This window comes from Branchiostoma belcheri, unplaced genomic scaffold (assembly GCF_001625305.1).
Source record: "Branchiostoma belcheri isolate BF01 breed outbred unplaced genomic scaffold, Haploidv18h27 scaffold43, whole genome shotgun sequence".
Taxonomy (NCBI): Eukaryota; Metazoa; Chordata; class Leptocardii; order Amphioxiformes; family Branchiostomatidae; genus Branchiostoma; species Branchiostoma belcheri.
This window is the reverse complement of record NW_017804054.1, coordinates 2,076,686-2,089,556: the sequence shown is the minus strand read 5'-3', so window position 1 is coordinate 2,089,556 and position 12,871 is coordinate 2,076,686. Positions and strand designations below refer to the sequence as shown.

General features: G+C 39.9%; 1 protein-coding gene across 1 annotated transcript; it reads right to left on the bottom strand.

Annotated features, from left to right (window-relative positions):
• Window positions 1–83: 83 nt before the first annotated feature.
• LOC109478349 (endosomal/lysomomal potassium channel TMEM175-like) lies at window positions 84–11,139 on the bottom strand. Its single transcript, XM_019779876.1, has 21 exons — window positions 10,729–11,139; window positions 9,817–9,975; window positions 8,024–8,071; window positions 7,505–7,599; window positions 7,055–7,106; window positions 6,755–6,790; window positions 6,533–6,616; window positions 6,140–6,217; window positions 5,826–5,918; window positions 5,409–5,487; window positions 5,068–5,145; window positions 4,553–4,607; window positions 4,212–4,324; window positions 3,416–3,450; window positions 3,232–3,276; window positions 3,048–3,113; window positions 2,749–2,852; window positions 2,247–2,330; window positions 1,302–1,359; window positions 977–1,036; window positions 84–522 (listed from the first exon to the last, which is right to left on the bottom strand). The coding sequence occupies exons 2-21, from the start codon at window positions 9,898–9,900 to the stop codon at window positions 379–381; spliced, it is 1,491 nt and encodes a 496-aa protein (XP_019635435.1). The 5' UTR covers window positions 9,901–9,975; window positions 10,729–11,139; the 3' UTR covers window positions 84–378.
• Window positions 11,140–12,871: the final 1,732 nt, after the last annotated feature.

The following is a 12,871-nucleotide window of genomic DNA, read 5'->3' as shown; positions in this document are numbered from 1 at the left end:
TAAATGCCGCAAAAGGTAAGCATTTGGCGGCTTGTCGAAAAAGTCGCTATGTACATGTACTACTGCACAATACCAGCTTTGTATCCCTGTGGTCTAGCAGCATTTATTTGGCTGGAATTTTTTTTATTCACCAGCACGCACTAGTTTGGGGGTCTTTAGAGTATGTCATCCACTCAGTGTGGCCTTTCAGAGCTCGCAGGCTCTTCGATTGAGCTATTTTCCTGGTGTGGCGCATGATTTACGGTGTACACGATGCAGCCTAATACAAGATAATAATAATGATAATAATGATAATAATGTAGTTTTCCCGCTAAACATATGTCTAAAGGGAATATGTACAGCAACACAAGCAACACACAAAAGGCCCATTTAGGGGATTTACAAAGACGTAGACTCGATTTCGACGGGGTTGTCGATCCCCTCTTGATCCTCTTTACTGGGCTCCTCTGGTTCTGTCTTGACGTTTGCGACTTCTTCGTCTATTTCTGGAGATTTCCTCGGTTCTTCCGCCTTCACGAATCTCTGTAGAAACAGTTTGTGTATCTTATGTTAATTCATTTGGTAGGTAATGCGATCTGTGTCTTTTTACCTTCGCCAAAAAAGTTATGTTTTCAGTAGCTTTGTCCGTCCGTCTGTCTGTCTATCTGTTAACAAAACAGAACTAATAAAACAACTTTATATACATTGTTATGAAACTTGGAAGGTTGGTTGGTGTTGATGAGACCTAGAATGATTAGATTTTGGCCCTCTAGTGGCTTTCGTTGGTACTGCAGAAGAACGTGCTGTTTTGAAACCTCATGATCTGAACATGCTAGGGTCACGAATTGTAGATAGCTCTTGGGCCAGGAAAGAAGTGGCATTGATTTGAGCCCCCTAGCAGCTTTTTCAGGATTTGCAGTGTAGTGCGTTTAGAACTCTTTGAGAGAGAATAAATCAAGGATCATTTTGAAAGTACAGTTGAATGGAAGATATTTACCTGTGTCCAGTTACGAAGAAGCTTCAGAAGTATGAATACCAGAATCAGGCCGATTTGTACCTGTATAAAGAATAGGATATAATTTTTTAACACAAGGAAAAGCATGTATACAACAAATGCACAACAGCGTTTACATACCTTACGACGTACCTGTTCATACGACGTGTATTATTTTATATCATTGATCCCTTGTATATTATATTTTATTCACCTAATGGATGATTGACTCTGACTAAATGTGAAGCACATCGACATTTACTTAAATTAACAAAAACGGCATTCAACAACAACATATGTTTGTATAATTTTGTACAATGAATCTTACCCCATTGATGACTGCAGAGGAAACAGGAACGACGAAACAGACGCAGAAAATCACCAAACTGTAAAACGAGATGTGTTGTTACACATGCAAATATGCAATGGTGAGGCATTAAGTCAATCATTCCATTTGATTGCATGTGCGCTTGCTAATGCTTCCCTAGTTATTTACAAGTGTTTGGTAGTGGACACTTTAAACTTCTCGCTATGTGCAGCGATCGCGAGAAATTCACAATTATGAATAGAACGAGAAATTCACAAGCACTCTATATGGCCACACCAATTAAATTCTATGGATGACATCCTCGCGCGCATTGATTTTCGTCTGTTCTCAAAAAAAAAAAAAAAATCACGTCCTCCAAGGCTCTGACCTGGCTCTAGGCCTGGGTAGTCCATGATAGTTAGCGACAATACGGAACCGGGTACCCAGGCTACCGAAGCCCCACGATTCAAGAACTCAGTACATACGCACAGTGCCGATTTATTAATTCCGCAAAAAGCCAGCATGTACCGACTTGTCGTATATGTCGCTAAGTACTGCCGCAAATTCACAATACCAGCTTTGTATTCCTGTGGTTTAGTAGCATTTTTATTTTTTTGCCTGTATTTTTCTTTATTCGCCCGCGCGCACTAGTTTAGGGGTCTTCAGAGGATGTCATCCATAAAATTAAGGCGGTATGGCCTATCATCTAAGAATAACTGGACATATCGCAGGGGTCACTCCTGAAGTTCTTGGGGGAGAGGTACTCCCTAATCGGTTGGTAAAACATCAGCAAATTTTCATGACAATACCAAGAGAAAACCCTAAATTTGAACATTTTGGGGGAGTTGCTAGGATTTTGGGTAGAGAGAGAGCACGAGCACCCTTGCCTCATTGCTTGAGGAGAGCCCTGTATCATGCTTGGAGCTGTAAGATCTTGCAAATTCTTGATACAGCAGTAAAAGTTACCTGACAATGGGATAGATGAGCAGGTTCAGGCACATGAACACACAGTCACGTACATCGTGAGCAGACGGTTGAAGTAGCTCGGATCTAGTGATAACATAATTTTAAAAAATCAGTTTGTTTTAAGTATACGTCTTGTTGCCCCCCTTTTTTTATAATCCAACATTTCATGACTGGACATGGTGACGGCACACTCAAGTATTTTATACCGCCTTCAACGCAGAAGACAAATACAGGACTGGACAATACTCATTTTCACTTGAGTTAAGTGAGGAAAGTCGTGTAAAGTGCCTTTCCCAAGGCTACACTTACACAGCCAGCACTTAATGAAACATCCAGTCTATATACACTAGAAGTAAATAGATACGCTTGAAGTTTTTTTAATCAGATATGGTCCAAAATCCCAACCTGCATGGTTAGCATATATATATTCAGAACGATCGCAATGAGTTGCAAAAATGCATTCACCCCTGACGCGTTGCCAAACGTACCTAAAGGGACTTACTTCTTACACCAAGCCGTGATCCATATGACCAGCAGCCAGATGCTGGCCAGAAACACCGTGCCGCTGTTCAGCTGTACAGCTACCGAGGAATTGTCGTTATGCACCTGACAAGGAAACGATATCGAAACAGCCAATCAGAGCTATCCGTTACGAAAACAGCCTATCATAGCTATCCATTATAAAAACAGCCAATCAGAACTAGTAGTTATGTTCAAAGTTAGAGACGGCAATTTTTATTGGTTTATCAATTCTTTATATTGTTAAACCATCATTTTCTGTAGGATTTCGCCGATACTCACCAAGTGTCCCCCAAACTCTCCCGTTAACTTGAACACGATTGGGAGATATCCAGCAAACATAAGCGCCTGTCAAGAAAACAAAATCATTATGCAGGTGGTGGAAAGTGAGATTTCTACTTTTTTGGGGAATAAACACGAAAAATATGATTCTTGGAAAAAAAACATTTAACGACACATAGCTTACCAGCTTGTTGAAGTTCAGCAGCAATGAATTTTGGGCTTGTATGTGCTGTGAACAGAAAATTCACATTTTAGTTGTGAAATAGCTATCACCAAAAGTAATTGTGGTACGAAGCAATGCATTCAAAGGTATGCACAGAAAGCAATGACTGAAGGAGACAGAGGTATTGTCATGGATTCAGCCTTACGTAGAAGATCGAGTGATGCAGGTACCACAAGAGACCTGAGGAAAATGTAGAGAACGGTTGGAGATTTATATACTAGTATATTACGCCAAGTCAAAAAAGCAAAATGATATGTATAACTTCTTTGTATGGTACTGACTACAATGTCTACATGGCCCTACCCTTGGCACTGCATGTACTGACGTAATAGTACTCACTATATACACTGTCCTTTGTACTAAGTACGCACTCATCTGTACTAACTAGACTCTCTATATGGGTCTGTCCTTGGTACTGACTACACTCTCTATATGGGTCTGTCCTTGGTACTGACTACGCTCTCTATATGGGTCTGACCTTGGTACTGACTACGCTCTCTATATGGGTCTGTCCTTGGTACTGACTACGCTCTCTATATGGTTCTGTCCTTGGTACTGACTACACTCTCTATATGGGTCTGTCCTTGGTACTGACTAAACTCTCTATATGGTTCTGTTCTTGGTACTGACTACGCTCTCTATATGGGTCTGACCTTGGTACTGACTACGCTCTCTATATGGGTCTGACCTTGGTACTGACTACGCTCTCTATGTGGTTCTGTCCTTGGTACTGACTACGCTCTCTATATGGCTCTGTCCTCGGTACTGACTACGCTCTCTATATGGCTCTGTCCTCGGTACTGACTACACATGATACTGATTACATTTGTTTTTTTCGAATATATGTTGCTGGCTACAATTTACTTGGAACTAAATACACTGATTGTGTTTGGTAATGACTACACTAGACATGCATGCAAAGCTCATATAGTAGTACATACAAATTGTCACGAAGGTTCCAGAATAAGACAGGAAGACATTTGCATCCCGGGAAAGAGCCTCTGCCAAAGTGCCGTGGATGTCTACCAACCCAGTGTGCGGAACGTTGTTCACACTGGAAAACAGGAACAGCATTAAGAAACAAGAAACATAGAAAACATGTCATGGTATAAAACATGCATTCGCCACTGTAGGCTAAGAGTAATGCATGATGACATGTGGCTATACTATAACTGAGAAGTGTAATATTTTTGACGGAAAACACTAATAATGGCAAGAGTAAGCTTTACAGAAAATAGTTGTTTCGTTGTATATTGCATTGACAACCTATCTCTATACGTACCAAATGTCCAAGATAATGAGGGTGGCCACGATGGCGTAAACACCGTCACTGTAGGCTGAAACATATGAAAATAAGGGGAAGAACGATTTGAAAACAATAAATAAGTAGATTACAAAGTAAAGCGTTGCTGTTTATATCATTACACCTACTACGCTCATCATATAATACTGGCTAAATTGTCGTTGGTACTGACTACAATGTTCGTGGTACTAACAACACTGTGTATATGATACTAGTACTAGCTGCACTGTCCTTGGTACTAAATGCACAATCACCGGTCCTTTCTACACTGGCCTTGGTACCAATATATCCTTGGCACTAACTCCACTGTCGCTAGTACTTACTACACTTTTTGGCACTGGTGAAATTTAAACGTTTTTATAACTTTTAATCTGTGTCGTAAAGATTTAGATGTGTTAAGTTGTTTGCATCATGTATTTATCACAGGCGGGTATAACTAGTGTATAATTGACTTGATTTTAAGAAAATCTGCCAGAACATTGGCTGATATTTACCATTTGTCCTGATCACATCCGACGTCTCCGAGTAGAGGCGAGACAGCTTCAAGAGTTTGGTTCCAGCTTGGACGTTTCCTTATGATAACAAAAGACATTTAACACATCACGTATTTGCTGATAAAAATTAGTGGCTGTGCTATATCTAGGATTTAAACGCTTGGTCTATAAAAAATAAACATCCATCAGAATGTAACGTTTATAGGTAGTGTTACTACTACATTTTCATCAGTAGTATACGATGCAGTACGGTCAAGTAAACCTCGTTTGATTGCTATTATTATCATTCATGGTAGACTATAAAAAACAAAATCTGTGGATGGAGGAAATAAACTTCCTACCTCTAACACATGTCATGATCGCGTCCACAGCTATGAATATAATCGGCTTGAGTGTCATCAGAACAAGAAGCGCCCATGCCTGAAAATATTTTAAGTGTTACATAGTATTACGTATTTACATAAATCGCATGAACATGCAGACATTGCCATCTACCTTATTATTGCAATATTAAAATGACTGTTTTTACTTTTTTTGTGTATGCAAAGCTTTCCAGATTTTGTAATTTACTGTACATGTGCCTTTCCCTTGTGTTGAAATACCTATACCCAATCCATTTTCGTATCGAAATAACTAAAACAACTGTCACTCTAATCATTTCTTTCCCCAATAAAACAAAAACTGTATAAAATCACAAGCAGAAAGACAAATCTGTTCATTTCTATTTGTTACGACCTAATAGCCCAATATACACTCACGACTTCGATAGACCCGTAGCTGACAGGAATGGCGATGATGACAATAATCGGCCTGATCAACAGCTTGACGGTAGCTCGGGTGCGCTGAAATTTCTGCAGATGAAAAATGAACATCAAACAACAACATACAATCTAGAAAAATCGAGTAAGATTCACGCATATTGATATATGTTTTGACTGCATGCCGCGTGCATAAAGCTATATTCCTTGAACCCCGCCCCCTGCCTTCCCCCAAAAGCGACTTTCCATACATTGATCTCTTCAAAGACACGTGTTTGAAATGACAGACTACTTTTTGCTTAAATTCAACTCACCATTTCCTCTTCCCCTTTCTGGACCAATTCTGTTTTAAGCAGGTTGGGTCTGGAATAGGCATGCCACAAGATTGCCAGCTGAAAACATAAAAACGATTTGAAAAAAAAAGTGAAAAATTTTCGATTTTTTGAATACTCAAGATAATGCAGTCGGTAATAGTGCACTAGTTGGGAACCATTGATATTTTAACGCACTTTATTGTATTCATTATATGCTAAATAAAGTTGCGTTTTTTTTTTACTTTGCCATGGCTTTTGTAACATATACATGAGGTGGTTCTATAAAATTCATTATTTAAAGGTAATAGAAGTCCCCATAGTTATTATAAGAGCAAAAAAAAGTGTCAGAAAACGTGGAACGATTTTCTACAGGTTCATAATATTTAAAAGTACCATGAAAATGCCCTGAAGTATAATACAGCCAGAAAACAGCAACACGGCGAGTTGCTCTCTGGGATGCTCAGCAAACATCAGGAACTAAGAGAGAAAGAAGTAAAAATTATTAATCAATAGAGTATTTGTGAGATATACGTAATTGCAATCATAAAATGTCGCAATCTGTTTAAAGAAACAGTACATAACAATGTATTATTATGAAACAAAGAGATTACTTACCGCATATGGCAGAAAGGTCGCTACCATTAGAACACCCTAAGAACAAAAATGAAAACAAAATAAGATATGAATAAAAGGTATTAATATCTTTGGGAGGTCAACGGTATACTTTAAAATCAAGGATATGCTGAAAAGTTAAGCATGTTTTTGTCATCGTATCATTATGCCCAATTAGAGGAATACACATGGTATTGAAAGCGTAGTGTACAAAGTATATTAAAGTAGTGTATGTTGTATTGTGATCTTTATAGTGGTTACCAGTTGCATGTGTATCAGCATGTAGAAGTAATGCGAACTCACCAGGTTCAGGAGCACAATAGTCTCATTCACTTTCTCTATCATCCGGAACACCCTGTACAAGAATAGTTCATGATAGTTACCAAGACCTAATCATAAATAAACACATTTACAACGCAGTGCAGGCCAAAACCAGATTGTTTCGGCAACCAATTGGTACCTAGACAACTTATAGACTTGCTTTTGATTTGTTTTCTTGTTTGTTTGTTTAATAAATTAGCACACAGCTAGTACAGGTTACATTACAATAATAAATGCAAATGATAAACTTTCGACTGAGGCGACCATTTAAACGGCGGGTACATAAAAAGTGTATTTAGCAAGTGTGTATCTGTAGACTTTTAAACCACACTTTTACACTACAGAACATATACAGCTTTAAAAGCTATAGGCTATACAGAATCCAATATTGGTCGCTCGATGACCTGCAGCCAGTGAGAAAAGCGGTCTCACCAGGCGTGCATGTCCCAGGTAGAGGACACCAGACCAAACGATATCGCGTAGACCAACAGTTTGAACCAGATTTCTCCTAAACCAGCCAGGAGGTTCTGTAAAGTAAAGAAAATATCAGAACTTTATCACAAGCATTGAAATCGGTAAAAAGGACCTTGGGTATATGAGGATACGGGTATAATTAAGGAAAGTAATCTCTAGATACAGATAGAAGCATTATATACGGGCATAGTTTTGACAGCGAGATACGAAGAGTAAACTATCTCTATATATACAGAATACAAACCCTGGATATGGGAGGATACGTTATTGTTCAGGAGAGTAAACCCTAGACATAGGAGGATACGGATAGTTTAGGAAGGGATATGGGAGGATACGGATATAGTTTAGAGGGGATATGAGAGGATACGGATATAGTTTAGGATATACTGAATATCGAAGTATACGGACATAAGTGTAGTAGAGTAAACGCTAAGTATTGGAGGATATCGAAACAGATATAGTTTAGGAGAGTTCTACCTCATTTTCGGCGATTTCTGAAACAGCCTCTCCCGACAGGGGAACGATCTGTTAAAAAGAGAATAAGAATTCTTTAAACTTGTAAACCAGGCATGATTTTGTGACTTTTTTTATTCATATCTTTGAACACTTTGGATTACTTAGTATTCTGTCTACGCATTTTCCAACTGGCTCTCATTATCCCATACGACAACATGTGAACATGTAGCGGATAACTAAAGACACGAAATGACAGTCTTTCTTCAGAACTCTTCTTTAAACCTATACCAAGGAGGTTCAATCCATCTGCCTTAGAGACACACACAAACACGTCTTGTCTTAAACCATAAATTCAGGTCTTGTATACAATTCTCCTTGTAACAGTGGCATGTCAAACAGTAGAAGACAAAGTAAGCAAACGCCATGTTTACTCTGACATTAATGTTTCACAGGATAGTGCACCACTCCATAACCTGTGTTTAGCCTCCTTCGCAGACTTCTGATACAGCGGCGTTCATTTTTTCGGGGAGCGACGCAAGTTATGCCGCGGAGTAGGGACGGTTTTGCTGCCGAGGGAGTTTGGCTGGGAGAGACGGCGGCAAAACCGTCCCTCCGCGGCATAACTAGCGTCGCTCCCCGAAAAAAATTACGCCACCGCATCAGAAGTCTGCGAAGGAGGCTAACCTGTGTTAGACAATCTCTCAGTCTGGAGCTTTCTTTTTTTGACATCAAGCTTCTGTATGTGGCCGGGCGGCTTGGCTGCTATATTTAATGTCAGGCTATCCCTTTCACAATGTCTTCGGCCGTCGCAATCATGCGTATTTGTATTTTGTCTTCAGTGACAAATTATTTTACAAATTTGATCTCTATTTGTAGCACAGATAAGACCAAGGAGTCAAGGACAGGTAATTATAGACAAGGCCCCCTCTATGTTTCCCGCTATTCTACATCGCAAGGCCAGTCCCAAGACAATTTCACTTTCTTATCACGCAATCTGTCATGATAATTAATGCATGAGACGTTTTATCTTTTATGACTTCTCAATCGCTCACGACATGCAGATTTACATCTAATTTGCCAGATCAAATGTCGAGCCATCCCCCACGAGGATCTTGTTTTTGCATTCTTAATTTTTGTTTTGTAGTACTAGTATATTTTGGAATCCAGATATTTTAGGGCCTGTACAAACAACTCAAGCATCTTTACCAACATACTCCCATAGGCAGCCCCTACGTGAAAACACCTTAGCAATAAATCAATGCCGGCAAAATCACCGTGATGGGTTTAGTTGGCCTGGCGGGGATAAAAGCTCGAAGTGCCGAAGAATCCCAGGGAGTGACCGGTGACCAGGTCACCCATAGTCAACAAATACAGTAGCGATTCTCTGTGACTAGGCAGTTAAACAAAACATTACCTTCGTACAACAGCACAATGTTAAATTATTTTTACAGATAAAAGGCACACTAGTTGTATTCTGTGACTAATTTATTTCGTTTGACGATCTTACACTCAAACTACTAATAAGCTATTTAGACATAATTTGACGAAATCTTGTTACCTATCAGTCTGAGAGTAACAGTAGTGTTTGTTCAACAAACAAAACAATCTTTCTGCACCTCGACATTTAGAAAAGAAACACATGAAAAAATAAAATAGTATCCAAATAAAGAGTCTTCAGTCTTCTCTTCCCACTTTGTTACTAGTTTTCATTACAAGAACCATGCATGATATACCAGGGACATTTTATCTGGATACTAGTATACAAATTATACTGCTATATCTTATTGTTCTCATCCAACTACCTTTAAACTTACCATAATAGTGGCAACGATGGAAAAGATGGCGTCGGAGTAGGCCTGAGGTCGCTCCGCCGGTGCAACATGACGCTCCCTCGCCATGGTGCTGTCCCCGCTGTCCTGGTCTCTCTTATTTTCTTCTTATCCTTCCGTACGACAAAGTGCCAGGCGCCGCGTCTATTTCAGGTAAAGAGTCAAACTCCTGTTACTAGTATTGTGCCGGCACCTTGTGTGTCCTGATACTAACCTTTGGACCAACCGTGGGGATCAATACACGGGACCTCACACGTGTGAAGGACAGGCGTTTTGAGCGACGAATTCTGATTGGCCGTATACAGATATACAAATATACAAGCACATCATCGTATGACGCAAGCGGCTAATATAGATCTGTTAGGTCATTACTTATATAGGTCAGGAACGGATGAGTGGTTGTTTATATCAAGTAAAAGTTATCACGACTTTTCATTGACGCCATAATAACTATTATATGAATTTCTGAGACCAGGTGTTGGCGGGTAAATTGATTACGACAGCAGCTTGTTGGCATTTTATCCAACATGGCACCCATGAAAAGCCTGTATAATTGATGAGTGGTCAGTGAGAGAAGCCGCTCGCCACAGGTTAGGTATATTTGTTAGTGGTTAGGCACTAGTGGTAACTCTGGTATGGGTCCCTGTTTCAGTATACGTAGGGAAGAGGTGGAAGGGGGGGGTCACTTTCTAGTGTTGGCTTCAATTCAAATGTCATAAGTCTCGTCTCGTTTGGTAAGATTTTTCTCTGTTTTTCTGTCACGCCAAGTAAAGGCCAAGCCTATGTAGGAAGTACGATTTGGTTTCGATACCCTAAACCATACAACACAGCACAACACATACAAATATACAACTGATATGTATGATCGGATTTGACTAAGGATATGAAGATATTTACCTGAGAAAGACGCCGGCGTGGGTTTCTTTCAGACGGCGTGGGCGCTTCTAGGATTCACCGGTGAAAATCGCGATTAAATGGATCATAATTTGAACTAATTGTGCGCCAGAAACAGAGGAATGTGTCCGAGTCTGAATTGAGGGGTTTTGGGGCGGTAAATAAAAATAAAAGTGACTAGAAAAAAACGTTTATCGGACAATGGCAGGGCTAGTGACGCCACCGCGAAGGTATGGAAATGTTGCGGTGACAATGAATAGATGGCGCCGACTGTGGGGACGACAGAACGCCGATAATTAGTTTACAAAGGGTGCCGAGTCTAGACAAAAGCTGAGAACATCGGTAAGAATTTACATATATGAAACTGAATGGCCTGAGTCTCACAGCACGATATACAGCAAAAACAAGAACAAAGAAATCGGAGCCTGGAAGTTGAGAACGGTACCAGTCATAGGTTATTTATATTTGTTAGAATCGCGAGTGGCTAGCTAACTTCTACACATGCACTAGGCTCTAGGTCCCCGTTTCAAAGGTAAAAAAAGGACCAAGGTCCTTTCTTGTGCATATTTGGCGTTGAAAACATATCTCCATGTTCGGTTACATTACAAACTAGAGTTCCCCGATCTCATACCTTCGCCAAATGATATTAATTTTATGACTGACAAATTATAGATGATTTCCCCCCGATTTAACAAATAGGATTCTTATTTTCTTAACTTATACCAGTTTATCATCTTCTCAACCAAAAGACAGTCTTATATTAACAAACAATACCATTCCAGCATTTCCTCGTAAATTATGCAAATGAAGTCCTGATTTGAATACACTGAACTTTCAAATATCACAAGTATGAAATTCCAGGCAGTTATCATTCCAGAATTATAAAATTTTCTCATTAATTATGCAAATTAAGTCTTCATTCAGCTGCATTCCTATTATGGAATGCAGCTGATTTATAGAATTTCCTTATAAATTATTCAAATTACATCCATATTTGCATAATTGCATAATTATATCAAGCGTCACATAAACTACTTATATACCAAATATCACGACGATCCGTCAACCGGTTCTAGTGTTATCCTCTTTTATTTTTTTTTCAAGCCGCTAGGGGGCCCAAACTCAAGTCACTTCTTGCCCAGCACAAGAGCTAATTTCGTCAGCCTAGCATGTCTAGATCATGAGATATCAAAACCGGAAGTTCAGCCTCAGTACCATAACAAGCCGCTAGGGGGTCCAAAATCTAATCATTTCCAGGTCTCATCAAGACCTACCCACTTACCAAGTACCAAGACAATCGATATTTATCGTGTTTACAGACAAACACGCAAACAGACAGACACACACACACACATACACGAACGCCTCTGAAAACATTAACCTTCTTGGCGAAGGTAATCTTGTCTAACCTGTTTTCTATGGCGGGTGCTAATCGTTTAAGGTCGTGGCTGATTGTGTTCGCCCAGGCACGGTCTATTACCCGCACTTTGACACGTAACGTTACGTGCATTTTCCCAGCTAAACATAAACCAATTTCTGAACAAAATTTTAGTCATTTTCATGTCCGTAGCCAGGATTTTGGTTTGGGGTAGGTGGGGTTCTTCCTACTTTCCGAGGGACCAGCGACCGCCGAAGGCGCGAGCTTCCTCGTGGCTGGGGGCATGCTCCACAAAATTCTGAAAATTGAACCTTCTGAAATGGCATTTCCTGCGTTCTTGAGAGGATTTCAAAGAAAGAACCAGAGACAAATAGAATTCCAGCGATTACTTTGTCCCGAGGATACCCATTGACGCTCTACAAGGTAAGATTACAAGTTGAACCCAAAAGAAGTGTATTCAGCTAGGGGAGAACCTTCTGTCACTAAAATCGTCCAGTCTTTTCAAACAGTTAGCAACGATGATAGTTAATGAAAAATAACGTGTGGCTACGTAGTCTGGCAAACCTTCCAGAGATTTAGAATTTGTACAGTGAATATATACCCACTTGTGAGGCACAGGTTGGTCAGCAACCTTAGAGATCGCTAGCTAGCTACACATGTAGCAACATGAGGTTCCACCATGCAAATGTCAAAATGTCACCTCTGACATGGGAGTGGCTTTGGGAGTGGCTTTGAACAAACATCACCGTGTTGGAAGGTGCAAATTTT

Coding starts and splice junctions, on each gene's coding strand:
- LOC109478349 (XM_019779876.1), bottom strand. CDS start 9,900: ATGGCGAGGGAGCGTCATGTTGCACCGGCGGAGCGACCTCAGGCCTAC. Junction 5,146..5,408: donor GATCATGACATGTGTTAGAG/GTAGGAAGTTTA, acceptor TGTTATCATAAG/GAAACGTCCAAGCTGGAACC. Junction 1,037..1,301: donor CCTCTGCAGTCATCAATGGG/GTAAGATTCATT, acceptor TTCTTTATACAG/GTACAAATCGGCCTGATTCT.